Genomic DNA, 26,266 nt, shown 5'->3' with positions numbered 1-26,266 from the left:
GGGCCTGAGGGGAGTACAGGGCCTGAGGGCTTCTCGTTAGCGTAAGTTCCAGCAATCACAGCAGCACCACTGAGCCTTACACTCAAGGTCATGAGTCCCGTCTGATGGAACTGGGCTTGAAGCTTGACCATCTCCATTTATAAAGGCAAAGTCTGACACAGGCTGAGCAGCAGAGACCAGGGCCTGAAATTTTTTTTTTGTGGACTAAGTTGCTTTTGAGAAAAAAAATCAAATATAACATACATACGAGTTTTAGCATAAATCTTCATTGTACCACTCTGTGAATTTCTACATACATATACATCTGTGTGTCTAGCAACTCCATCAACATTTGGAACATTCTGGAAACATTCATTTCGAACCGTCATGTTGTTTCGACCAAATTGTCTTCTTCCCATTGCCTGAGGCTCAGCAAAGACCCAGTGTCTATGCTCTGGGTGGGTAGGTGGCTGTGCCCTGCTGGGACCCCCTTTTGAGGTCTTGATGCCCCCCGATAATATCCAAATGGCTGCCCTTTTGCTCTCCACACTCCTTGGGCTCAAGGACACTGAATGTCCCCCAGGGATGGTCAGCAAGCCTCCCTGGCCCCCTCTGCCCTCAGGCTTCCACTGAAAGACCACAGCGGATCTGAGCACAAACACAGACCCTGCAAATTCCCTAGTCCTCAGCCCCCACCAGGCTGGGCTTATCCCCAGGGGTCTGCTTGGGCTTCAGTCACGTTACACCAGACTCACCAAGGATTTCTCCAAAGTCCCACTACAACTCCTTCCACAGGGGCAGTGGAAATACACAGTGCCCCAGCCAACTAGAGGCCGGGGGCCCAACCCCAAGGGCCTCCTAAAGTCCAAAATATTGTAGAAGTCTTAAGTTTCAGCTTAAAAACTGTTTGTGTATGTGAATTTTACCCTCGTTTCTGTTACACATCTGCATTTGATTTGGCAAAAAAAAAAAAAAAAAAAAGCCACCCTCCCCTGCTCCCTGGCTTGAATTTTTAAGTAAAACGGATGCTCTACCCATAAAAAATGCCCACATGGACCCTGAAGCTGTGTGTGCCAAGCACAGGCCCATTCCTCCTCCAGACACTCGAATGTCCACCTGAGAGACCTAGCAAGGGAGCCAGTGGAGTCTCCAGGAAGCCTCTGTGCACTTGATACTTACTAAACACACAGGGGACCTGGACGTCTAACTCCAAACAGAGACTCCTTGCACAGAGAGGTTGCATCCACAAGGTGAACAATCCTGGCCTGCCTGTTGTATGACACTAGATCCTAGTACAGAGTCAATTGAGACCAGAATAAGGGGGGATACTCGAACTGGGAAAGACTCCTTGTCCCCATGGCTGGGGAAGGGGGTGGGGAGGAGGGGCAGAGGCCTGGGCAGCTGTGCAGCCGGGGCTGGATGGGTTACCTGCTCCGGTGATGGCAGGCATGTTGAAGATCTCTGTCCCAGGCTGGCCGACATCTGGAGGGGGGATGACAAGGTGGGTGAGGCCTGCAGGCCCACAGGTGCTGGGAAATCGACTGTCTCACCTGTCTACCTGGTCTAAGTCAGGTACACCCTCATTGCCTGATATGGCAGGTCAGAGACAGGGCTTAAGATTCTGCATTTTTAACCAGCTTCCTGGGAGTACTGGTCCGCGGAACACACTTAGCCAGGCTCTGAAGTTACCAGCCTGGGCCAGTGACTATTTGCAAGGCTTCTACTCCAGCCCCAGAAAGGGAAAAGCCTCTGCAATGTGCCCAAACTCCCCCAAAAGATGAGGCTTCTTGAGGTCATGGACTGCAATGGATTCTTCGTTCATTTGCCCACCCACTCACACGCTCTCTGGAGGGTCTGATATGTGCTAAAGACGGAGGAGCAAAGCCTGAGGAAGTCATGCCGGCAACCACATTCATGGGGGTAAAAACCACACGTGATGAATACTGGGAACGGGAGGACTCCCCGCCCTAACACGGTGGGACACAATCCCGGGCACCCAGCACGAGCTTAGCACAGATCCATTTGTGTAAGCATCCACTGGGTACCTCCTGTGTGTTGGGTGCTATTCTAGCTGCCACATTCTGTGCCAGTACTTACTACAGAAAGACCCACATGCAAAGAAACTGTCCGGGGCTCCTTGAGCGTGGGGTGAAGGGCCAGGGGCACGGGTAGCCAGCGGGCCCTTTAGCTTTGGAAATCACCCTGTGGGTTCTCGCTGCTGTACTGGCTTCTAGCTGCCCAGGTAGGCCACAGGCCCATGTGTGGCCTGTGCTTCCACGGGGAGTCAGAGTCTCCTTACTGTATTCCAGCTCGCTCCGGTTGTGGGTGTTCAGCTTCTTGTTTATCTCCTGCTTCTTGGACTTGACCATGGCGGAGTTGCTCTCGGTCAGCTTGCTGAAGAAGGCTGGGGGCTGACTGGTATTGCCTGGAGATTTGGAGCCCATCCTGCCAAGAGGATCAGACAGCCAGGGTCAGCTTGCTCGGTGCCAAGCCTGCACACCTCTGGTGATGGATGGAGTGTTCCAACACCTAAGCTGCCTTAGAAATTCAGGACCAAGCCCCACACCTTGAGACTACAGCTCCTGAGATCTCCTCTGCAGCTCACCCATCTCAGGCTCAGGATATCTAAGGAGACTCCCAGCTGCATGGGGGGCCACCCTGAGAACCCGACTCTCTGCAGAGAGCCTCAGGAACCAAAAGTAGGTTCAGACCATTCCCCGCCCCAAAGCCAGGGGCCTGGCTTCCTTCTCAGCCTCTACCCACCCCTCACCCCAGTTTGGTCCAGCACATTTAACCCATTATGCCCCAGATCCTCAATAGATGCCAGTAATAGGGGCCTGGCCTGAGCTGAGATCCCAGCCCACGGTGCAGGAAGCTGCCACTGAAATATGGGGTACACCACCCACCCCCAAGTTTGTGAAATTTGCTTGGTTTGTGAAATTTGCTTAGCAGGTGTGAGATCACCCAGCTGAGCCCAAAAGCCCTTGTCACCCTCTACACTGAGAAGCCCAGGAGGGTGGCAGGTGCCATGAAGGTACCTGGGCTCTGTTGGCTCCCCGTCCCGATACAGCAGCGGGTACACCGCACTCCGGGGATGCCCTGGCTCTGTCATGCCCTCCGGCGGGGACACAGGTTCAATTCCATCCTCGCCGCCTCCCAGGGCTGAAGTCTTGCTTGGCTCTGGAGACCTGGTCAGAAAGAGGGTCCTAGCTATGGACAGAGCTCTCCCTCCTGAAGGGGACGCCCTTTCCCAGCCCAGCACTCTAAGCCAGGGCTCAGCATTCTTTTCCTGTAAATAGCCAAATAATAAATATTCTAGTTGTGTGGGCCACAATTGTTCTCTGCCATGTATTCTTTTCTCTTTTGTATAATGCTTTGAAAATGTAAAACTACCTTGAGCTCATGAACTATACAAAAATAGGCCATGGGCTAGAATTGACCCATGGGCTCTAGTTCCTTGATCTGCTCTGAATCCTGGATGCACCCCCTGTCCCTGCCAAAGACATCCTGTGTCCTCCCATTTCTATGCCTCACTCACACAGCACCCCACCCCCCGCCTCCTCTCTCGACTCCCAGAGCACCAGAGTTAACCAGAAGCGGGTGTGTGTATGTGTGTATGTGTGTGTGCATGCGTGTGTGTGCATGTTGAGAGGTTGCTACCTAAATAATACAGCTCGGGTTCAAATCCCAACCCTGCCGCTTACTGGCCATGCCCCTGTGGGCAAATGAATTCACTTCTCCAGGGGTCTTAGTTTCTTCATCTGTGAAATGGGGATAATGCTGCCTATACCTCCTGGGGTTGTGGTGAGAATCCAACCAGTTAATAAGTGTAAAGCAGCAGATTGGTACCTGGAACCCACTGAGCTATTCTTCATCAGCTTTGTGACTGTGGGCACTCCCTCATTTATCTGAGCCTCAGTTTTTCATCTGTGCAATGGCACCCTGCAGGCCCCACTCCCTTCCTGAGGCGGACATTTGGCTGACCAGCAGGAGGCACCCCCACCCCACACTCACCTCTTGCCCCCTTCACTGTGCGGGGAGCTGCGGGCTGGGGCACCATGTTCTGGGGGCGGGAGGTAGAGATCGCTGGGTGGGCGGCGGAGGTCCAGCACGGGGCAGCTGGCCCCAGGGAAGGAGTAGAGGGGGGCAGGTAGGGGCGCACTGAGCTGCTGCGGGTGGTGCCTTGTGTAGTCCTGTGTGATGACCTCCTGCAGGCCAAAGCAGGAAGGGCGGGTCAGGCACCCACCCTGCCAACACCTTCTTGGGGGGGGGGGTTTAGACTGAGTTTGGGGGCAGAACCCTGGCTCGGTTCTTGGCTTCCTGGGCGACTTAGGACCTACCCATAGACACCTTGGGCCTCAATGCCTCAGTGTGCATGGAGGTGGGAGCTTGATCAGAGGTCTCAAACTGGTGGCCCCCAGATGGGCTGGATTTGTCAGACCAGAGTACATTAAAGCACTTTTAGATACTGAACGTCTTGGCACTCCAGAAGCTGTGGATCATGGGCTCATGCCCCCAGGGCTCCATCAGCTGTAGGAGGCCTGCTATAGCATCTGAGTTTGAGGCTCTGGGGGGGTCTCACCCTCGCCAAACCTCAGGCTCCCCGGCCATACCGCCGGGACCAGGGGGCTGTGTGTGAGCTCCTCCCTTCCATGGCCTGGTCCCCACCTCAGGTGCAAAGGTGATGGGGAGGGACAGAGAATGGGTAGTTACACTGATGTGCTGTGCCAGGGTGACCACCCGCTGGTGACCTTTGACCCCCGAGGCGGTCTGCAGCAGCGGGCTAGATGAGGGCTGGCTCTCAGGCAGTGGCCGCAGGTGCGGGAGGTGGGCAGCCTCACCGCCGAGCTTCACGGGGCCTGCAGGCAGAGCAGAGCTGGTCAAGGGGCGGGCAAGGGGCATCTGCCCAGCCAGGGGCTGCTGTCCTCCAATCCCAGCTGCTGTCCTCCAATCCCAGCTCTGCCCCTTCGAGCCTCGGTTTCCCCATCTGCATGATGGGGCATGGGTGGGGGGCCATACCTGGCTGCTTGTGCCGCATCTCACCCTCCAGATGGCTCTTGTCGACATCTTCCAGGTGCTTGGGGAGCCCCTTGTCATGGGTCAGGCTGGGTGAGCTCACGGGGCTGACAGGCTCCACCCCATCGGGGCTGTAGCTGCCACTGTGGTAACCTGCGACAGGGCCCAGAGTCAGGGTGCCAGGCCTAGGGTCTCAGGGCTGCCCCTCCAGCCTGCCCTCCCATGCTGGCTGGGTCCCCGTGGGATGGAAAGGAACCCAAGCTTGGGGGGGAGTTTTGGGCCCCGGGAGAGGTTGAACAAGTAGGGGTTTGGGGGGCAGGAAGGAGGTAGAAAAAAATGCAGACAAGTAGAGACAAACCAAGGGAGGGGGAGAGCCAGATACTGAGACAAACCTAGAGGAGAAAAGGGACAGAGATAATACTGGGGGGGGGGGTGCTGAGTGAGATGGGGACGAGTGGCGAGTTCGTGATGAAGGCAGATGTGGGTGAGAGGCGGCAGGTAAGGGAGTTGGGGGAGCCCTGCCTGGGCCACAGCCTCGGCACACCCCCTTCCTTCAAAGTGGACCTGCGAGCTGGGGCTGAGGTCAGAGGCTGGACACAGGAGACCCCCTTTTCTCCAGGGCGGCTGGGGACAGGGCACCCCCAAGACTCCCTCACCACCAGAGCAGGATGCAAGAGTCGGGGTTTACAACTCCTACTGACAGTGTGGGCACCCTCTCCTCTCCCCATCTTCTCCCTGCACTGCCTGCCTCAGTTTCCTCCAAACCAAGCTCGATCTACACACAGCAGCGGGCAAAAACCATCAGCCCAAAGCCCTCTGCAGCCCGCTCCCTGCTCCCCAGACAAAGGCGTGAAGGGGAGAGATGGGAGGCGTGGTCGAAGTCAAAATCACAGATCCATTCATTAAAGGAAAAAAGTGAAAATTAAAAAAAAAAAAAAAAAATTATGACAAAACAATGTGCAAATGATGAGGTGCCCTCAAGTCGGGGGTGGACGGCAGCTTGAGGAATCATCAGAGCGTGCAAATCGACAAGGACGGGTTTAAAAACAAAATACCAAAACCAACAAAGAAAAATGGGGGGAAAAAATAAAAAGCAGAGATCTGAAAATATTTGTAGGCCACAGATGGGGTGGGTGGGCGGCAGGGCCGAAGTCTTACCATCGCGAGGGGAGTCGTTGGCCAGCGAACCTCCTTCTCGCGGCCCCTTATCGTGAGCAATTTGACGCATGATTATCGCGTCTATGAAGGTGGCCGCTGTCAGGGTGGTCTTACCCAGAGAACGGAGTTCCAATTCCTGGATGGAAAAGGGTTTACTTTGAGTCTTTTCCCGGTGTGGATCCGAGGCCGAGGTGGGCGGTGCCGGTTGGTCCGGGCTGGTGTGATGGGGTGCGAGGCTCTTCGCTGGGGTGCGGGCGATGGCCGCGTGGGTGGAGCCGGTGGGCGCTAGGGGCCGGGGCTCGGAGCCCTTGCCAGGGGAGGAGGCGGGCTCCAGCCCGGAGCGGGCTGGGGGCTTGGTGAGGAAAGCATGGCTGGTGTCTGCGCGGGGCCGCTCAGGCCGGGCGACCCGAGAGGCCTCCTTGGGTAGCAAGACGGGCTCCATGAGGGTAGGGTAGACCCCATCGAGGGTGCTGCCCAGTGCGCAGTGGGTGGCGGGTGGGAATGTGGCAGCCGGGCGGACAGGGGAGGAGGTGGAGGTGGACCTGGGGGACAAGAGAAAGGGGGTCAGGCAGCTGTAGGAGCCACTCCCTCACTCCCGCACCCATGATGAGTCCCCACAGCCCTGAAATAATGACCACACTCCCTACTGCTCCCAGAGTAAATTTGGCCTCCTGACTGTGACCTGCAAGACTCTCTGTGACACTAATTTCTACCCACTTGTTCATTCATTCACTCATTGCATCATTTCAAAACTTTGTACTGAGCACCTACTAGGTGCTGGGCGCTATTCTAGCCACTGGGAATATAGCAGTGGGCAAAACAGATGAAAGCGCCTTACCTTCTAGTTGGGAAGACAAACTATAAACGTGTTAACACATGAGGAAATAAATGAGCGACGTGAAGAGCTGGAACAGCCAGGGTGGGCACTTAGAGAAGAGCAAGAAAGCCCATTACCAGAGCTACATGCACTGGAGGATGGAGCCCAGCTCTGCCACCCTGGCCACAGAGCCAAAAAATAGCCAAATGGGGGGATACTTTTATGAATGGAAAGTTCACTTGTGAAGAATAACTTGCCTCGCAGTAGGGTCTTGGGGTAAGGAGGGTATTGGGAAAGTCCCCCTCCCCACATTGAAGTAGCTCTGCCCATTGTCCTTGGGGTGTGTGTCACCAGAGGGGACTCTGGGAGCACACAGGGACCTGTGGAGCCTATCCCATCTTAGCAAACCTCTGTACTTTGTCCAGGCAAGAGGGTACTGTCTCCTCCCTGTGGGTCTTGCTGAATTCAGGGAGGCCCAGCAAATCTCTCCTCACAGTCCTCAGTATCTCCCTCTCCACAGACTCTATCCTTAAATTAAACAACCTGTCCACCTACTCATCCACCCAATTACGCAACCCACCATCTACCCACCTGAGCCTTCATTCATTCACTCACCCACAATTATCTATCCACCCAGCTACTCCATTCATCCACCTACCTATTTATCCCTACCACCCATCCACCCACCTACCTGCCTACCCATTCATCTAACCCTACCACTCATCCTCCCACCTACTCAACTATCTAACCCCACCACCCATCCATCCACCTACCCACACACCCATTCATTCAACGCAATCACCCAACCATCCACCTACCCACCTACACATTCACCTAACCTACAACCCATCCATCCATTTACCCACCTACCCATTCATCTAATCCAATCACCCATCCATCCACCCACACACCTACCCATTCATCTAACCCTACCATCCACACATCCACCTACCCACCTGTCATCCATCTACCTACTCATTCATAATCTATTCATCTACCCACCCATCCATTCATCTGTCTACTTACCCATCCATCTCCCTATCCACCCACCTCCCATCTACTCACCCATCCATCCATCCATCCATCCTCTCCTCTACTCATTCCTCTATTTACTCACCCATCATCTATTCAGCCATCCACCCAGCCACCCACCTACCTCCTAACCATTTACCCACCCACCCATCTACTTAGTTACCCACCCATCATCAACCTTCCTTTCTATCTCCCAACCCATCAGTCCATTTGTGCACCCACCCACCTACCCACCCAACCACCCACAGGTCCCCTCCCTCGTGCCAACCTGGCCCACCTCAGGACTGTGGGCGTGCTGGGCTCCACGGAGGTGATGATGCCCTTCATGCCTGTGTTGTGCAGCACACTGGGTCTCTGCTGGAGCGCGTCCTGGGTCCGGGGGGAGATGGGCGAGTGCTGGTGGGCATGGGAGTGGGAGGCGGGGCGGCTGCTGCTGCCCCCTACCCCGCTGCTGCCGCTGCCACCGCTGCTCTGCTCCGTACCTGGCAACAGGCTGTGGTGTCAGAAGGGGGCAGGCCTCACATGGCCCGCCAGGACCCCCGGGGCTTGGGGCGGGGGTCTCTGAGGCCTACCAGGTCTCCAGATGGGTGCATGCTCCACTGTCGTGGAGGATGTGAGGATGGACTTCTCACGCTCCCGTTCCCGCTCCCGATCTCGGTCTCGGTCTCGTTCCCGCTCCCTCTCAGATGAGGACGTGGTGGTCGGTTTTGTCAAGTGAGTGGGACCTCCTGGGAAACCAAAAGGTCAGAGATTCAGCCCCCGGGGCCAGGAAGGGCCTGAACTCATCTTCTGGGGTGGAACACAGAGACTGAGGTATCTGCTTGCCAATGCTTTAGCCCCTTCCTCGGATGCCAGGGTCCCAACCTGGGACGGGTTATGGCATTACCTGGGGATAGTGGGGAGGTGCTGTGGCGGCTGCTGAAAGGCTGGGGTGCCGTGGGGAGGTAGGCGAGGCGGTCCATGGTGGTGGCTGGTGTGCCTGGTGTCGGCGGTACCAGCACAGGCAGGTGTGGCACTTGGGACAAGTCGATGATGCCTGTGGGAGGAAGTGGGGCTGTGGGTAGTAGCCACGGGGTGGAGAGAGACCAGGCTGCTGCTGGCTGGGCTGCGAGCCCCATGCACCAGCCGCAGGACCCCTGTTCTAAATGCCCAGCTTCTTGCAGTCCCACCCCTCCCTGCTCCCCAGCCCTACAGGGCTGGCCCCACAGCTGGCACCCCTGCAGCACCTCGGCTGCCCTTTCTGCTCTTTCAGCCTCTGATGCCTACACACTTGGTTCCCTGGACCTAATCCTCACTGCTTGAAACACCTCATGTGACTTGGCTTTTCCAAGTGGACCCTAACTAGTACTTGGTCATTCCAGAGTGTTTCTGGAATACTCTCCTTGAAAACTCATGTACGAAGTAGCAACAGGCAGTTTACAAGTCAAGCGAATCAAAATTCAAACAGCCTCGTGCTTTAACTTTTTTAAACTCCCAAGGAGCCGTGTACCAAAAGTGCACAAAGGCACCACTGTGTGTGCATTGAGGAGGCACACGCCAGGCACACAACCAGAGGCAAGCTGATGCCTACAGCACACACGAAAACGCACACTCATGGCACACACAGTCCCAAACCACCCAGCCAAGTTGTGTGTGCTGTCTAAGGTGCTCCCACAACCTCATAAGGGGACCGATTCGGGCTACCTCAGCAGGGACACAAAGGCCCAACGGGCATGCATACGTTCTCCGTACACTTGAGTGAGCCAGGGTAAACAAAAAATGAGCCCAAACTGCATGGAGGTGGTCTGCCCACCCATCTGCCTGGATGTGCCCCACCCCACACACCTCGCGGGCCAGCGGCGTAGTTGAGCGCCAGCGAGGACTCCCGGGGAGAGAGGCCCCTCAGCATGTCAGCTCGCTGGGCCATGGCGGTGGCTGCGTTATGGTGCATCTGCTGCGAGGTGATGTAGTCATTGATGATGGTCTGGCGGTTCTCCAGAGCCGCCGTGTCGGGGTAGCCACGGATGAGGTAAGGTGGGTACAGGTGTGGGTAGGTGGGATTGGGAGCCAGGTGCCGGGGCAGGTAATAGGCAGCAGCTGCTGGAAGAAGGAAGCAGGGATTAGGCTGCCTGTGCCTTGGCCAGAGAGTATTGCCCCACTTGCCTAATGCTCCTCACCGGTGCTCAACTACGCTGCCTTAATGCTGCACTGTGACAGCCTCTCCCACTTACGTGCATGGGTCTCCAAAGCACTTGCCACGAAACAGAACTGAGGGCCCAAGAGTAGAAAAACATTTGCTTCCCAAATCACATGGGGGTGCCTTCTACTGATGTTTTTTTGCAGGTCACTAATATACCTAAGGGATGCATCCTTTTAAAAAGGAGACTTTCAGATCATGTCTGTTCAGGAAATGCACATACTCAAGCCCTCATTTGATATATTTGCAATAGTAAAGGTACTGGTAAGTCCTGCAGGAAAATAAAAACACTGAAAAACGTTTAACTCAGTATGTCCCTCAGACTACTAAACTGATTATGATGGTGTTGTTGGGCCTCCCAATCTTTAGGCTTTGGTATCCCTGGGCTGACACTGATGGGGTCCTCAAGTTGTGTACCATTTCCCCATTGCTGCGGGGTTCACCTGCATCCAGAGGGATCCCGCGGGGTATAGAAGTGGGGTCAAAGGCCAGTGGGATGTGGCCGCGGTACAGGTCCACACCACTCACACCCCGAAGCAGGTGCTCATAGGGTGAGATGGGGTGGGGGTGGTGCTCAGGCACAGCGCTATGCGGGGACTTGGCGATCTCACGGGGTGTCGACGTCAGCTTTCGATCCTGGGACGCCTTGCTGGATGAGAGGCTGCCTGTGGGAATGGGCCAATAGGATGGCATTGGACTTCTGTGCCACCACCAGCCTAGCCCCCAATGTAGGGTCACTGGGCTAGTGTTCATGGGAAGCCATTTGGGGTAGGGTCCCTGGGGTCCCAAGGACCAGTCTACCCATTCACTCACTCATTTCTTCCTTTGCCTCTTAGTTCTTTTTCTCTTTCACTTACTAACTTGCTTATGTTTTTAGTTCTTTTTTTTTTTTTTTAAAGTTATTCTTTCATTTATTCACTTGTTCATTCATTCAAGTCAATTGAAAAACATTTATGCAGCCTCTCCTCTGTGCCAAGCACTGATCTGAGAACTGGGGTTACACCAGTAAACAAAACAGACAAAAATCCTGGTCCCCATGGAGCTGACATTTAATGTGGGAGACAGATGATAAACTGGTAAACAAATAAGAATTTCAGAGTGATAAATGCTTTGAAAAAATTTTTTAAATGTTGTAGAATGTGACCAAAATTGGAAGAGGGGGGTTTGGTCATAAGAAGCTCCCCTCTCTCCCCCAGAGGATGTGACATTTGAACAGAGACCTGAAGGAGGAAAAGAAACCAGTTAAGATCTGAAAGGTGAGGGGCATTTCAGGCAGCAGGGACAGCACATGCAAAGACCTCAGGCAAAGAACAAGCTGGGCAGGGTGGAGGAACAGAAGGAAAGGAGTCCCCTGCGACTGAGTCTCCGAGATGAAGGAATGTGGCGACACATGAGATGGGTGGGGACCGATCACGCAGGCTCCCCAAGGCCATGGTGAAAAAATTTGATATTTTTCTAAGTGCAGTGTGATGTTGTTAGAAGGAATGTAAGCAGGAGAGTGAAATAATTTGATTTACATTTTTTAAAAAACTATTCTGGCTGTAGAGCAGATCACAGCAGGACCAGAGTGGGGTTGGGAAACAGGTGAGGAATTGTGATGATCTGGGAGGTGGCAAGGAGTTAGAGAAAACCCTGAATGTGATTCAGAGGCAGAGCCCACAGGTCTGGCAGACGGACTGGACGTGGTGGAGAGAGATGGCGTCAGGATGCCCCCGGTTTCTGACCTCAGCTAATGGTGGACAGTGAGGCAGTTTTCTGAGACAGTGAGCCCACCCCCCACACCCCACTCACCCTCTTGCAGGCGTGGTGTGGGCTCCCGCGTGGTCACGGGCGAGCCACGTGGCAGGTGGCCAGCGAAGGGTGCCCCATGGTCCTCATAGGTCAGTGGGCTTTGCCGCGGCTTGCCCAGCTCAGGCACGATGACTGGGGCCCCACGGGTGATGGAGCCCCCTGAGCTGCTAACAGCCCCCGGCCGGCTCTTCAGGCTTTCCTCGTAGCAGGCACGCTCCAGAGCCCGGGTATCTGCCATCACGTCCAGCGGGTGCACAGGAGGGAAGGTGCGGCCGGGGCTGCCGATGATGGAGCGCACGTCGTGCTTCTTAGAGCCAGCAGAGGACGTGCCGCTGTCATACTTGAGTGGGGTACCCTGGGGGAGAGGGGGTGTGAGCACCAGCCTCGGCTATAAGCCATGAGCCTAGACCAGCTGCATACCTTCCCTGAGCCTGTTTCTCATCTATAAAACAGGAGTGACACATCAGGCTGTGAAGGGCAGGGGTACAGAGCGCTTTGCTAAACTGAAATGGGCACACTGGTTACTCGCTGCTCTGCCCCCAGAGCTACCTGGAGGGCTACAGAAAGGAGCAGAAAGTTCAGTGGCCGGCTCTCCCTGCAGCAAGCAGTGGACCATCTGTTTGCCCCTGGGATTTGCTGGAAAGAGGCCCAACATTCTCATGTGGGCAAAAACCTGCCTCTGTTCAGTCTGGGACCCTCCATGGCCCACCCAATGCCAAGCTTGGAAATTCAGCAGCCAAAATTGGTTCCACCCATCCTGAGGCTACAACCTTGGGATATGGAGGTCAGGGCTGAGGTTTATGTTTCCTCTCTGGCCAGAAAGGGTGGCTGCCTAAATGAGAAGGTCTTGACTGTGAACAGAGCAGCCAGGCCACCTGGGTGAAGACCCCCCACACCACTTGAGTAGGCTCGGGAACACTGGATATGGTGAAGCCCTAGGTCTGTGCAAGCAACAGAGCTCTATTTACTCAGGAATGTTTTAATTACCTTCAAAGAAGGGGAAATGCCCTAATTTTTAAAAAGAATATTCTAGAATCAGATGGCTCCCTACTTGGACCATGGCAGATTCTTGCCAATGGCTCCACAATTGCTGGGAGGCAGAAAGCTGAACTCCTCCCAGTATTCAGTGACCTTCCTTCTGCTTCTGAGCACTTTGATGCCTTTACCAGAGCTGTGACCTCCCCCTCCCAGGATGCCCTCCCTAGTCCTGCCTCGCAGCCTCACAGCTTCCGGGGAGGCCCCTGAGGTGGTTCCCATTGTCCTTCCTCCTTCATATCAGGGAACTTCTGACCATGTGAAAGGACAGTAGCCCTCAGGGGGTTTCCACTGACCAGCTCCTCACACCATTGGAGCAGATCTTCCCCTACTGGGCTGGGGCCTCTTGGGGGGGCTGGGACCTCGTAGGGTGCAACCTGCTGGTGGGAGTGGACACTGAGAAGCAAAGATGTTGCAGATTTAGCGACACCTGGATTTGGATTTCACAGCTACCATTACATGCTGCATGATCCTGAGAGAGTTGCTTAACCTCTCTGAACCTCAGTTTACTCACCAATAAAATGGGAACAGTAAGATAAGTTCAGAGTGCTGTGAAGGCTAAATAAGTCATGTATGCAAAGTCCTCAGGCAGTGCCTGGCTCATAGCAAGGATTCAATCAATGGCGGTCACTTATTACTATGTTCAGTTCCGTGGCCTTGGGCAAGCTGCTTGGCCTCTCTGGGCCTCAGTTTCTCTACCTGAAGAATAGAGATAATGTATACAAACCATATAGGGCTGTAAATACAATTAAATGAGGTCATGGACCTAAAGCCCAGGACCCTGAAACATATGTGACAAATGCCCAGTAACCAGCAGCCGGGTGAACACGGGCAAGTTGCTCAAGGACTGTGGGTTTCCCCACTTGGAGAACAGTGCCTCACAGCCCCCGTCACCCTGCCCCAATCTCGTTCCAAACCTGTGTGATGGAGCCCTCCTTGAGCGGCCGCGGGGTCAGGGGCAGCTCGGGTGTGCGCCGCAGCTCCTCGCGGGGGATCTCGTGGATCGAGCGGCCTGCCTCCTTCACTGTTGCCACCAGGCCCTCGTGCGCTGGCTTCAGCTTCAGGGGGCCCAGGGCCTCCAAGGGCCGGGTCTTGTAGGCCTCCGCCAGGTCCCGTGGGGGTGGCGGGGGTGGGGGTGGCGTGCCCTCACGCTTCAGGAGCTTGGCCTCCCGACGCAGATAGTCCTCCTGAGCCTCCACGTAGGACCGCGGGATCCCTGCAGGGTGGACGGCCCTCAGCACCTGCACCCGCCTCATCACCCCCAACCGGCTCCTCCACACCCGCAGTTCTGGAGCCAGACTGCCTGAGTTCAAATCCTCCCCTGCTGTGTGACCTTGAGCATGTGACTTGACATTTCTGAGCCTCAGTTTCTTCATATATAAAAGGAGAATATTAAATAAAACCATCTCATCAAGTCATACACATGGAACAAAATAATGCTGATAAAAGGCACAAAACTGTGCTCACAGGGACTGGCCCTGCCACTGACTGGCCACCAGAACTTGAGTGAGTCATCTGACCTCTCTGAGCCTCCTACCAACGGTACCTTCTTCACCAAGCCTGCACCATGAAATAACACGAGTTGTACCTGGGCTAGTGCTGAGCACGCAGCAGTTGCTCCGTAAGTGCCACCTACAAAGCAGGGTGCCAATGGGCAGTATTTTGCTTTCTCTTTTTGTTTTCAAATAAATAAGAACTACCCTTGCTCCATAATTCCATCAGCGTGCATCCCCGTCACATCCATCCATGTTACGTGCCTTTCCACATGGCTGTCCTGAGTTCCCAGGGCACTCTGGGGGGGTCTCTCCCCGCCCTTATCCACTTGACTGTACACCCCTTGAGGGAGCCCAGTGGCTGGGACCGTGGTGGGGGGACGTACCTTGTGTGATGGAGCCACGGACGTGGTGCTGCTCTTTGAGATGGTGGGGGCTGTGTCGCTCAGGCGGAATGGCACGGCCCATGAGACCTGGGGGAGAGAGAGCAAGGTTTCATAACATGGGTCCCAGAGCCAGCACTAGGCAGTGACAGGTTCTACAGCCCCTAACAGGAATCCCCATGAAGACGGTGGTGGAATAGGACCTAGCAGGCCAGTGTCACATCTCCTGAGTCCTGATCTGTCTCCAGATTGAACCTCAGAAAACCCAGCCTCAGTTTTCCCACCTGTAATATATGGCCAACCATCCCACCCTCTCCCTCCATAGGACGCTGAGATGAATGCTCTCTTCACTGCTGGGAAGCCCCCCGGGGCAGGTGTGAGGCCCCCACCTTCAATGCTGGCTGAGGAGATGGCCCTGCTGACACGGCCCTCCATCATGTCATAGGTGCGCTTGGGGGCAGCCGTCTCATGGGTGGGTCCTGAGCTGTTCCTGCCGTCCTCCTTGGAGCACTGGGACACAGACATGCTGCCTGGAAACCAGACACCACGCAGGGTGAGGGGCCAGCCATGGGACTGTGTGGACTGGGCTGAGGACCAGTGGACTGGTAGGTGCCAGCAGGCAGGGGTCACGAGGCCCTGCAGATTGTGTGGCTTAGAGCCAGCTGGGATGAGGCCTCCCAAGGGGATCCATGGCCTGTGGTCCAGCCTGGGGCCGGCCAGCAGGACCTTGGCAACCAGCCTCTGAGCTTTCCTGGGGAATTTATAACAGATGGGATGGGCAGGACAAGCTGCCTGCCCCTGTACCCCAAATCCTGCCAGGCTGTCATGTTGGCAAGTAGGTGTGTGTCTCTGACCACACACGAGAATGTGAGCCTGTGTGCACACACCTGGGCGCCAACATGTGACACGAACATGTGTACACACACACATGCATATGGGCACAGATGCACCAGCAGAGCTTGATCATGCAGGGCAAGCAGAACCATTCGCGTGCATCAAGGTGGGTCTGTGTGTATGGGAGTGGATGTGTGTTTGCACACGTGTGCCTGACCACTAAGGACAAAGCGAGTCCATGTACGCAGGTACCAGAGTATGCCTGGTGCTACACAGCTTTGCAGGTTTGTATGTGTGGTCACACCCAGAAGCCTGCCAACATGGACACTTATGTACAAGTGTGTATGCACCCTGTGACAAGTCTGCATGGGAGTAGTATGTGTCTGGGGAGGGGGATGGGGGAAGGAGTCCCCACCATGGAGGTGGCCTTGCCAAGCCAGGGGCAGGCCAAAGGGGCCTAGCTCACTGCTCCCTGGACAGGCCGAGTGTCTGAGCAGACAGGAGGCAGCCCTGAGAAGGCAAAGGCTCACCTGGTGGGTGGGTCCTGTGTTGCTGTTCTAAAATTTTTCCAAATGAACTGCTGTTTCTGTTTAAACATTGGGAGATGTCAGATAAAGTGGAGAGATCGGAAGTCTGGCTGACAACCAGCTAGTGGTGAGCCACAGGCCTCCCCACTCCCTACTGCCTGCCTTGCTCCCAGCCCCAGGAAGCATAGGAGAATCTGAAAGCCCTGATTGAAACTCACTTTGAAGATGATATAAACTCATGTCCTGAGGGCCAGTCCGTGGCTCACTTGGGAGAGTGTGGTGCTGATAACACCAAGGCCAAGGGTTCGAATCCCTGTATAGGGATGGCCGGTTAGCTCACTTGGGAGAACGTGGTGCTGACAACACCAAGTCAAGGGTTAAGACCCCCTTACGGGTCATCTTTTAGAAAAAAAAAAAAAGTAAGCTCAAGTCCTGTAAAGGCTCAAGAACTGGTCTGGGGTCCCAGGCTGCAATTCCACCCAGTGCTCTCTTGACACAGCCCCTTGATTGCCACCCCCCAACCCTTCCCAGGGCTCCTTGCCACATCCCCGGACACTCAGCCCTGGGGTACTGAGGCATGGAGCTGGCACCGAAAATGCAGCTGATGGTCTGTGCCCAGGACTGTCTTTACTTAGCAGCAGAGAGAGGTGCATGCCTAAGCCACAGGGGACCACCTCCAGTTCCCAGGACTGGGGAGGGGGCTGCCAGACACAGGCGGAGACAGCTGCAGAAGAAAGAGATGCCCTCAGGAGGAGAGGCAATTTAGGGCCTGGCAGCTGCCAACCACATGAGGGTGTCATTAGCAGCTCTCATTGCCACACCCCTGGGTGCCCAAGGCTGCCGGGAAATCCACTTTCCCAGCACTCCTTTCCCTTAGCTCCTTCCTGGCCAGCTTCCCTGTTTCCAGAACCCAAACCCAGAAAGGCAGAGGAGGGTGGGTGGCTCTGAAGCAGGGGCCTGGGGCATAAGCAGGGGCTGGAGGGTCACTCTGGCCATCGATCCTTCACAGACAATTAGAAAGCTTGGGTTTTGTCAGAAGTGTAGGTCTGGAGGCCTGGCAGTATGAGTCTGGGCTTCTGCCTTGGCCTCAGTTTCCCTGCTATACTCCTAGCAAGGCTGGCCACTAGTTTGTTTCCTAAATTATAAAGAACTGGGCATAGGTGAGAGGCAGCTAAGGCCAACCTTTACCTGCTGCTGGCTTGCACACCTGCAGGGATGGGGAGGTCACCACCTGTCAGATTGTGCTTCCTAATATCATTCCAGCCCTGCTTCCCCGTGAAGCCACATCAGTGGGCCAAACACCCTCCTCTCCTGACCCTAGGCCTCTTTTTCTCTTGAGGGTCCAGGAGAGTGGCCACACAGAAGGGCCACTGGATGGGGCTGCACCTCAGTTTCCTCACCTGTAAAATGGGAATAAAAACCTTTGCCCTAGTTCTCAACCACACAAGGCTGACAGGAGGGGCACAAACTCCCCCAGCCTGTTTTCCAAAGGCATCTGGCTGCCCTTAACCCACATTACATTTTTCGGAACCTTCCTCTCTTTACCAACTCCAGATGCACCAAGGCCTGTGGCTCAGCAGACAAGCTGAGCTGTGTGGGCAGGTTTCCACAACTCAGAATTAACCACCCATTCCCTGAGAGCTCCCTGAGGGTCCCCATCTCATCTGTGCCCCTAGCCTCTGGCATATGATGAGCTCCCACAAGACCAAATGACTGAATGACCAACCTTCCTCCCAGTTCCCCATTAATCCTCTCACCAAAAGTTTCTTTCCTGGGCATCAGAAATCTCTGTGAATGGGAAGGAGGGTGGGGTGAGGGCTTGGCCACCTTCTGCCCACCACGCCACTGCCTCGCAGCTGTTAAAACAGAACACTCGGCAACTCACCCTCGTAGGACAAGACGTGGCCCTTCTTGCCTTCATAGATGACATGGCCCTTGGGTAGGCCATCTTCCCGGCTGCGGTCCAGGCGGCTGGGACTGTCCTCGCCAATGATCCTGGTGATGGTGCCCTTGTACAGGACATCAGCTGGAGTGCCCTGCAGGTGCAGAGGGGTAAGCACCCAGGGGGCTGTGGCAGAGACCTCTCATGACCCAAATCCACACACACACTCACATGTGTGCACATGTGTATTGGTGTATACAATGCACACGTGTGTACACACATGTGCTGTCTCAAAAGGGAAGCAGGGCCAGTCAGACCACCGTGCAGAACACCACACCTCAGAAATATTAAGAATAAATACCACTTATCAAGTGCTTAGTACATAACAGACACTGCTCTGAGCACTTTCTACATATCAACTCATTTAATCCTTGAAATTGCCCTAAGGAAGGTACTATTTAGGTACTCTCATGCCTATTTCAGATGGGGAAATTGAGGCACAGAGAGGTTAGGGAGCAGAGCTGGGATTTGAACCCAGGCAGCTTGGCCCTGGAGTCTGTGTTCCAGCCACTGTGCTACTGCACGGGCTTGACTTTCCAGCTACTTTCACCTCCAGTGATAAACATTCACGGGTAGGGGTCCTGGGGTTTGGCTGCTGTGCTGTGCCCATGACCACGTGTTGTGCATTTTGGTTTCCCAAAACCAGGACAAGGACTCAGGTATGGGCAGCACACCAGAAATGTCGGCTCTAACCCAGGGTTTCTCACCCTCGGGACTACTGGCGTCTGGGCTGTATCATTCTTTGCTGGCACTGTAGGACATTTAGTGGCATCCCTAGCCTCGACCTGCTAGATACCAGTAGCATGTGCTTCTCCAATCCCCTGCTCCCAAGTTGTGACAATTGTAAATGTCCTTAGACATTGCCTAATGTCCCCTGGGGGGCCAACCCCCCTCACCCCAAATTGAAAACTATTGCCTTAGAGGGAGCAAGCCCCGTTAGGGGATGTGTTCAAGCAGAGAGCCACATGGTGTGGCCTCTTGCCTGGGGTGACTTCCAAGAACACCAGTGTGAAAGGTTACAATATGACTCCAGAGTCAGACCATGGGGTGTCAAACAACAACTTTAGCACCAAGTTGCTGTGTGACATTTGTCAAGTCACCTCACCTCTCTGAGCCTCAGTTTGCATATCTACAAAATGGAGATACTCTGCGTCGATGATTCTCAAAGGCACCCAGCACAGATAAGGTGTTCCCAAATCCTGATGTCCTCTTCTCTATGATTTCAGGAGCAGATTCAATGATGTGGGGTCCTACTATGTGCCAAGCCCTGCACTGGTGGATCTTCTCTGCTGAGGAACATCCCCTGTGGGGGAGGGGCAGCACCTGGCAACCCCTGGGCTATCCCAGATCCTGGTCTGTGAGGAGGGGAAACACAAGATGCCCCGAATTCAGATGAGTCTCCCCAAGCTCAAAACAAATGTTCTGAGTTAGGACCTCCCTGTTACACTTTAAAATACTTGTGCACAAATCATGTGTACAAATGGGTGTCAGGCCAGGGGACAGCTCTGGGGCAGCCACCTCTCTTGTCAGGAGAGCACAGGGTAGTGCAGTCCGTGACATCCTATAGGGAATGGCCCTTCCAGAGGCAGCTGACACAAGTGCACCTGTTTCTGTATCTTGGACAACTTCAGATGGTCCATGCTGGAACTGGGCTTGTACTGGGGAAATTAGTGGCTTCCTAAATGCATGATAAATGATCAAAAGGGACTCTCACTGGTGAAACTGAAGGCATCTGATGTTTTCAAGTTACAGTATTTTAGAAGTGCTATCTTCTGTGGCATGAACAGAGGACAGAAATCCAGCAAGGCTGGTGGCCCCTGCTCTTGGGATAATACGCTGGACAAACTCCTAGGAACATGGATGCTTCTATCTGCCAAATGTCTGCTTCAAGGATGTGAGTCTGCAGATACTTCTGCCAAAGACGATAGAAGGGGCACACGTGACCGAGATGACTTGGGTCACAGACACATGGAAACCTGGGGCAGATGGAAGCCCAGGAACGTCAAATGTCGACCTTTAATCCCTACAACTTCGGGAGAATGACTCTGCTAGGAATGTTTTCACCAAAGAGGAAACTGAGTCAGGTAGGGGCAGTCCCCTGCCTGAGTGTGTGGCAGAGCTGGGACCCCAGTGTCCTCAGCCTGACTTTTGCCCCAAGCATTTGCTCTTTGCACTCAATGAAGCTGCCTTTGAAAGCTCAGGATTTCAGAACCTACTGATTTCAGAGAAATACGGAGCATGAAGGGCCTCCTCTACGGTGTCATTTGAGGCCACTCAGATCAAAAACACCTCACTCTTGCCCAAACTTCCACCAGGAACATGCACATGTGTGCGTGTGTGGGGGTGTGCACAGGATCTCCATTCTCTGGCACGGGGTTAAGGCCCAGACACACCTGGCACAAAACCCTGGGTCCATCACATACTAGCTGCACATGCCAGGGATCCTCCCACCTCTTGGCCTTTGCACATGCTATGCTGTGGGCCCAGGAGGCTGTTCCCTGAGATCCCTGCATGGCTCACACCCTCCGTTTCTTCTGGCCATGGCTGGCACCTTCTGGAGGGGTCTCCCCACTTGCCTGTCTAAGCGACCTCCCTGGTCCCAGGCATTCTCAGTCATAGGGTCTTGCTCACTTCAAAGCACTTGATACCCTGAAACCATCCCGTTCAGTGTTTACCTGTCTACTTATTTCGGCCTGCTTCCCTCCACTACAGTCAGCTCCTTGAGGGCAGTGAGTTTTGAGTCCTGCTCAGCACCCCAAGTGGCTGATTCTATGTAGACCAGATGAATGTTCTCGGAATGCACTGCTGCCCCCCAGGTTGTCACCCTGTCTACTGTGGCTGGTGCTAGGCAGCAGTGATGACAAAGAGAAATAAGATGGGCTGGCCCAGTTCTAGTTCCACCCTGGTCCTTCATGACATCCCCCGGACACCTACGTGGGTAATGGAGCCACGGTACGTGATGGAGCTCTCCGAAGGCATCCGTGTGCTGGGGATACCTTTGGTGATGCTTCCGCCTGGAACTGAACCCAGAGCTGTCCCTGGAAGACATGAGACATGAGGCTTAAGGACTGTGTGTCTGTAGCCCCTCCCCAGGCCCCAGGCCCCAGACCCGAGAGCCATCCTGATTGGGCTCCTGGTGACCCACAAGTCCTGCTCGGTGTCTCAAACCAGAGGGTACCCTTCCCCTAAATGGTGAGGGAGACAATTGTAAAGAGGAGCTTCTAGACCCTCTGAGAGATAATGCTTCTCGGCAGGTTTTGAAACGGGACCCATTCCTGCCTCAATCATCCAAACATCAGTGGGCAGATACCAGGGACAAGGGGCAGAAGGGCAGTCCAGGGCCTGTCGGGGGACTTCAGGCCCTTACCTCTCAGTACAGATGTTTCTTGTGCTGTAGGCACCCCCAGGCTCTCTGGTGGCCCAGCCTGGCCCCGTGGGGACAGCTGCTCCTGCTTCACTCCGCTGAAGGGCGCTGAGGACCAGCAAGAGGGGTGAGCCATGTGCCGCTGGGGCGGGGACACGGGGACGTCTCTCCCACACCATCCGGCCCCAGGGTCAAAGCCCAGGTCGGCAAGTGGATGTGGAGTGCCCCTCCCCCCACATGCAGGCCATCCAGGTGGGTGGGCCAGGCTCCTTACCCAGCTTTTTGGGGTCCATGGCAAGTGGCAGCCCCATGGTGATGGGGCCCACTGGGGCCTTGGCATGCTCTGAGTATGGGACGTGGAGCTGGACTGACATTCCCTGCAGTGGCAGAGTTGTGGGGTTAGGGGGGCCCCACAGTCCTGCTCCCACACGCCCCTGTCAGAGAGACCCGATGCCCCCTTTCATGAGGGCCCACAAGGATGCACAGGTCAGAGTCCTAACCCTACTGTACAGCTGTGTGACCGTGGGCAAGTCACTGCCTCTCCTGAGCCTTGGTCCCCTCACCTATGAAGGGACCATTGCTATCTGGTACAGTTTAAAGGAAATGGTGCACAAAAAAGGTCTGGGGCAAAGTGAACGCCTCGTCCTGACTGTGCCTCATGGCAGGGGCAGGTCAGAGAGTTGAAAGGACAGACAGCCAAGGACCGAGTGCTCAGCACAGGCCAGGTGCCTAAGCCCTTTTACAGAGAGGGAAACCAAGGCACAGAGAGGTTAAGTGATTTGCTCCAGGCCACACAGTCTGTTCCAGAGTCTGTACTCTTGACTGCCCCACAGTGAGCTCCCCAGGACAAGGTGCTGTGTCCTGAGTGCCTGGGGCAGGCTCCAGCCAGCTCCAGCTCCAGCACTACCACGAATGGAGCTGATTCAGGCCTCTGAGGGCCTGGCCCCCTCCCAGACTTCATGGGTCCCACTGCCCCACCTTACAGATGGTAGCCCCCGAGAGAGAGGAAGGGCCGCACTCTGGGCAGCCAGCTGCACAGCTGCCCCTGGGGGCTGCCCCTCACCTGGGAGATGGCGCCCATTTGCCTCTCGAGGACGCTGGGGTGCTTGGTGGAGGAGATGAGGGGCGGTGGGTTGGAGATGGTGGGGGGGCGTGGCAAGACGGGCCGGGCGCTGTCATGCAGGCCCAGGGGCAGCGCATGACCTGTAGGGGACATGTCTGTCTGTTCATCAAGGGGCCAAGGAGTGGTCCTGCTCCTGCTAGACAGTGCCCCCCACCCCCCCAGGCCATTCCCCACCTCTCCCCTGTGCTGCCTACTAGGTGCCTGTCCTCACAGGTCCCTCTGTTGCCTTCCGGCTCTGTCCTCATTAGCAGTCTGAGTCCTGGGTTCAGACACCAACACCCCATCAGAGCCTTCCTCCCTGGACAGCCTTTCACTGTCCAGACCCTGGTCTAAGCCCTCTCAGCTCCTACCTGGACTCCCTACTGTTCTCCCCATTTCCACTTTATTCCCCTCCCCTCACAGGAACCAAAGAGATCTTTCTAAAAGGTCTACTGCTTCACAACCTCCCCACTGCTGTAACCTTTGATGGCTCCCCCCTGCCCTCAGATAAAGTCTTAACCTCCTGACACAGTTTTTAGGTTCACCCGGCCTGGCCCCTGTGGTCTCCCTAGGCTCACTGGGCACCAAGCTTCTGCCATGGCAGCCTGATTCAGCGTCTCAAGCTTCACCTGCTCTTTCCTGCATCTGGACCTTTGCACATGCTGTTCCCTCTGCCTGGTATGCCTTTTTCTGTCTTTCTCCTGGCTTCCTTGGCCCACTCATCTTTCAGGGTCAGCTTTTCATAGCATGGCCTTTGCCAACATCATAGCCAGTATCAGCCCCCAGCTATGCCACTTTTATTGCTGGCAAGGCCCAGCGGGACTGGAGAACCCAGAACAGCTCTCAATCTCAGCCTCACTGTGTCAGTGAACCAAAGCAGCGTCCCTCCTCCCCTCCCGAGGCTTCTCTCTCCACTTGCGCATTCTCTAGCTCTAAGCCATGGTGGAAAACAAAGCTTCCCCCTAAGCCTGCTCCTCACTAGCTCAAGCACCTCCTGTGGCTTCCTACTGCCAGTCACTTCAATCCCAATACTACGGTTTTCCCAAAAGGTCCCCTCCTTCCCCTCCACTGACCAGGTCATCCCTTCTGTCAGGTCCCGTCAGACTCTGAGATCCTCCCGCATGCAGTATTGAGCCAGTGCACGTAGTTGGTGTCCAGCGATTGCGCACTGGCTGATTCAGTGTGGCAGCTGAGAAGCCCAGGCTTGGGTGAGCTACTCACCGGGTGGCGCATAGGAGAAGGCCGAGGGGTCCGGGGCATGTGGGGAGGCCTTGATCACCTCACGAGAGGGCACAGGGAAGGGCAGGCCCGACGTCCAGCAAGGAGGCTCCGCAGGCAGCTTCTGGCCATCAGTCGTGAAGGCCGGGAAGAACACGGGCTTCTCTGCTGAGGGCACAAGGCTGGGCGGTCAGGACGCTTGGCTGCCTCTGGGGAACCCCACGGCCCTAGCCAACCCTGCTCAAACTAGACCGTCCCCACACCTGCATCACTGGCCTTGGGCAGGGGTGGGGGTCCCAACCACCAGTAACAGAGGCCTGTGACAGCCTCTTCCAGGAAACCCCCAAGTCTGCCCACCCAGGCACCGCTCTGTGCCCCCATGATGTCCTGTTCTGTGTGGGAGCGTGTCTTAGGGAGTGGACTGGAGGCTCTCAGCTGCCTGAGACCACCAGGAGCCTCTGAAGACTAGAACAGGACCCTCAGCCCTGGATCCCCTGTGGGCACTCAATCAGCACCAGGCCAGCATGGGAAACTGGACAAACTTTTAAAACAGGGGGCCCGCTTGTCGCCTGATTGTGTAAATACACTTTTACTAGAGCATGGTCACATTTGTGCATCTATTTATTGTCTCTGCAGGGCTAAGTAGTCTAGTCCACGAAGCCTAAAATATTTATTGTCTTGCCTTCTAGGGAAAAAGTTTGCTGGCCTAAGTGTGACACAGAGCTGCTTTACCTGCTGTGATGTGTGCATGTGAGTGCCGCAGCAGCAGGGGTGGCTAGGAGCCCAGATGCTCCAGGTAACAATAATCACAGCATCAGCCTCTTGTTGAGCACGTACTAAGTGCCAGGCACAACGCCAACACCAGTGTGGCCTCTGCGAGCCTCCTAGCAAGCTCACACAAAAGAGACTACTGCGAGACCCACCTTGCAGAAGGGACCCTGAGGTGCAGACATGTCGCTGGACTTATCTAAGGTCACCAGAAAATATTTGGCCAGGTCAGGATTTGAACCTCATGCGGCTACGAGTAAGATGGCTCTCCTAGGGCCTCCCGTGGGCTGACACTAATCTAAGTGTATTTACTTATTTATCCTCACAGTACTCTTCAAGGAACTGACTATGATTATCCCCATTTTACAGGTGGGAAAACTGAGGCTCGGAGAGGTTAAGTCACCTGGTCAAAGCTCCAGCTAGCAAGTGGCAGATGGGAGCTTCAAACCCAGGTGGGGGGCTGCAGAACACAGCTTTAACCTTGGTTAATACACCACCTCGCCCGTGGGAAAAGCAGCAATGATCAGCCCTCGATTCTCAGGCCGGGGGCACCTGTAGACACAGCCGGGGCTGAGGGCTCAGATCTGTCTTCACAGTGTCCTCCCACTAGGTCTCTCACCCTTTGCTGAAATCTGCCCTAAGCTCTGAACCTCTTCCTGAGGATACATCCGGGGAGGAGATAACTGGCTGAGAAGTTGGGCAGGGACACCACCTGGGAATGACAGGGCCCTCCAGCTCCTGGGACAAGAATGACAGGCAGGTGTCATCCCTTGGGCCACCCCCAGATGACCAAAGGAGGTTCTGAAGGCCCATCAGGGTGTGGTGGGAGAGTGTTCAGATTGATTAGTGATGCCTGCTATTGGCACAGCAGGTGGGAGCAGAGGCCTGCATGCTGCAGAGTCTCCATGTCTCTCCTAGGAGAGACTGAACTTGTGCCCTCATGTCAGCAGCCCACAGAAGGGGGTCACAGATGCAGGGAGTAACTCCATATGGGGATTCTCACTCTCAACCAGCCCTACAGGACCTGCCCTGGGCCAGGAAATTCCTCAAACGCTCTAGACCTGGCTCATCCAGCTGCCCAGGCTGCACTGCTTCCTTCAGCTCAGCTCTGGAGAGCTAGTGGGGGGAGTGGTGGGGGGAGCCATTGGTGCTGGAAGGGAAACTTGGAGGTGAGCCAGGCTGGGCGGGCGGCCGGAGCCTGGAGAGACAACCTGTTCCTCCAGCTGGACCCAGGAGAGCCCGAGGGACTGGCTTGGCTGTGCTGCTCCACGTAGGAGCCAGCAGCAGGGGAGGCCTGATTCCTGAGAGACCAGAGAGGTAGTGCTGGGTGTCAGGTTCACACGTGTCCCCGAAGGAGCTGAGCTGTAAGCCAGGCTGCGTGAGAAAGGCATGTGGTGCCTGGCGCCAGGTGCACCATCCCGTGGGGAGCGAGTCCAGGAAACAGCATGGCCCCCAGCCACACCAAAGGGCCAAGTGCCAGCTCAGAGACAGCTGGCCAGTGGCTCACTCTCTCCCAGGACAGGGGCCTGTGACCCAGCCCAGCAGGCCCTGGCTGGCCCCGTGTGGTTTCACCCTGTTCAGATCTGACACTGGCAACGCTGGCTGGGCTCCTGACATTGATATGCAACCCC

At 55.3% G+C, this 26,266-nt stretch overlaps 1 protein-coding gene across 16 annotated transcripts in view; it reads right to left on the bottom strand.

Moving 5' to 3' along the window:
* Positions 1-26,266, bottom strand: part of NCOR2 (nuclear receptor corepressor 2) — a 216,809-nt gene that overhangs the window by 4,788 nt on the left and 185,755 nt on the right. For 7 of the 16 annotated variants that reach the window (XM_063086064.1, XM_063086066.1, XM_063086065.1 and 4 more), the window contains 22 exons: positions 23,871-24,035; positions 22,611-22,750; positions 21,822-21,924; positions 21,551-21,655; positions 21,118-21,221; positions 18,127-18,277; positions 15,270-15,410; positions 14,884-14,970; positions 13,922-14,220; positions 11,970-12,324; positions 10,622-10,843; positions 9,827-10,081; positions 8,889-9,038; positions 8,575-8,730; positions 8,271-8,484; positions 6,268-6,695; positions 4,999-5,148; positions 4,693-4,838; positions 3,994-4,187; positions 3,018-3,167; positions 2,279-2,424; positions 1,408-1,461 (listed from right to left, as the gene is read on the bottom strand). In XM_063086064.1, the coding sequence (XP_062942134.1) occupies positions 1,408-1,461; positions 2,279-2,424; positions 3,018-3,167; positions 3,994-4,187; positions 4,693-4,838; positions 4,999-5,148; positions 6,268-6,695; positions 8,271-8,484; positions 8,575-8,730; positions 8,889-9,038; positions 9,827-10,081; positions 10,622-10,843; positions 11,970-12,324; positions 13,922-14,220; positions 14,884-14,970; positions 15,270-15,410; positions 18,127-18,277; positions 21,118-21,221; positions 21,551-21,655; positions 21,822-21,924; positions 22,611-22,750; positions 23,871-24,035 (3,915 nt within the window). Of the gene's footprint in view, positions 1-1,407; positions 1,462-2,278; positions 2,425-3,017; positions 3,168-3,993; positions 4,188-4,692; positions 4,839-4,998; positions 5,149-6,267; positions 6,696-8,270; positions 8,485-8,574; positions 8,731-8,888; positions 9,039-9,826; positions 10,082-10,621; positions 10,844-11,969; positions 12,325-13,921; positions 14,221-14,883; positions 14,971-15,269; positions 15,411-18,126; positions 18,278-21,117; positions 21,222-21,550; positions 21,656-21,821; positions 21,925-22,610; positions 22,751-23,870; positions 24,036-26,266 lie in introns of those variants that run through there. The other 9 variants (XM_063086067.1, XM_063086071.1, XM_063086074.1 and 6 more) reach the window with 5 other exon arrangements.

This window comes from Cynocephalus volans, chromosome 2, assembly GCF_027409185.1.
Source record: "Cynocephalus volans isolate mCynVol1 chromosome 2, mCynVol1.pri, whole genome shotgun sequence".
NCBI lineage: Eukaryota > Metazoa > Chordata > Mammalia > Dermoptera > Cynocephalidae > Cynocephalus > Cynocephalus volans.
Note: the sequence above shows the minus strand (reverse complement) of the source record. Positions and strands in the feature narration are given on the sequence as shown.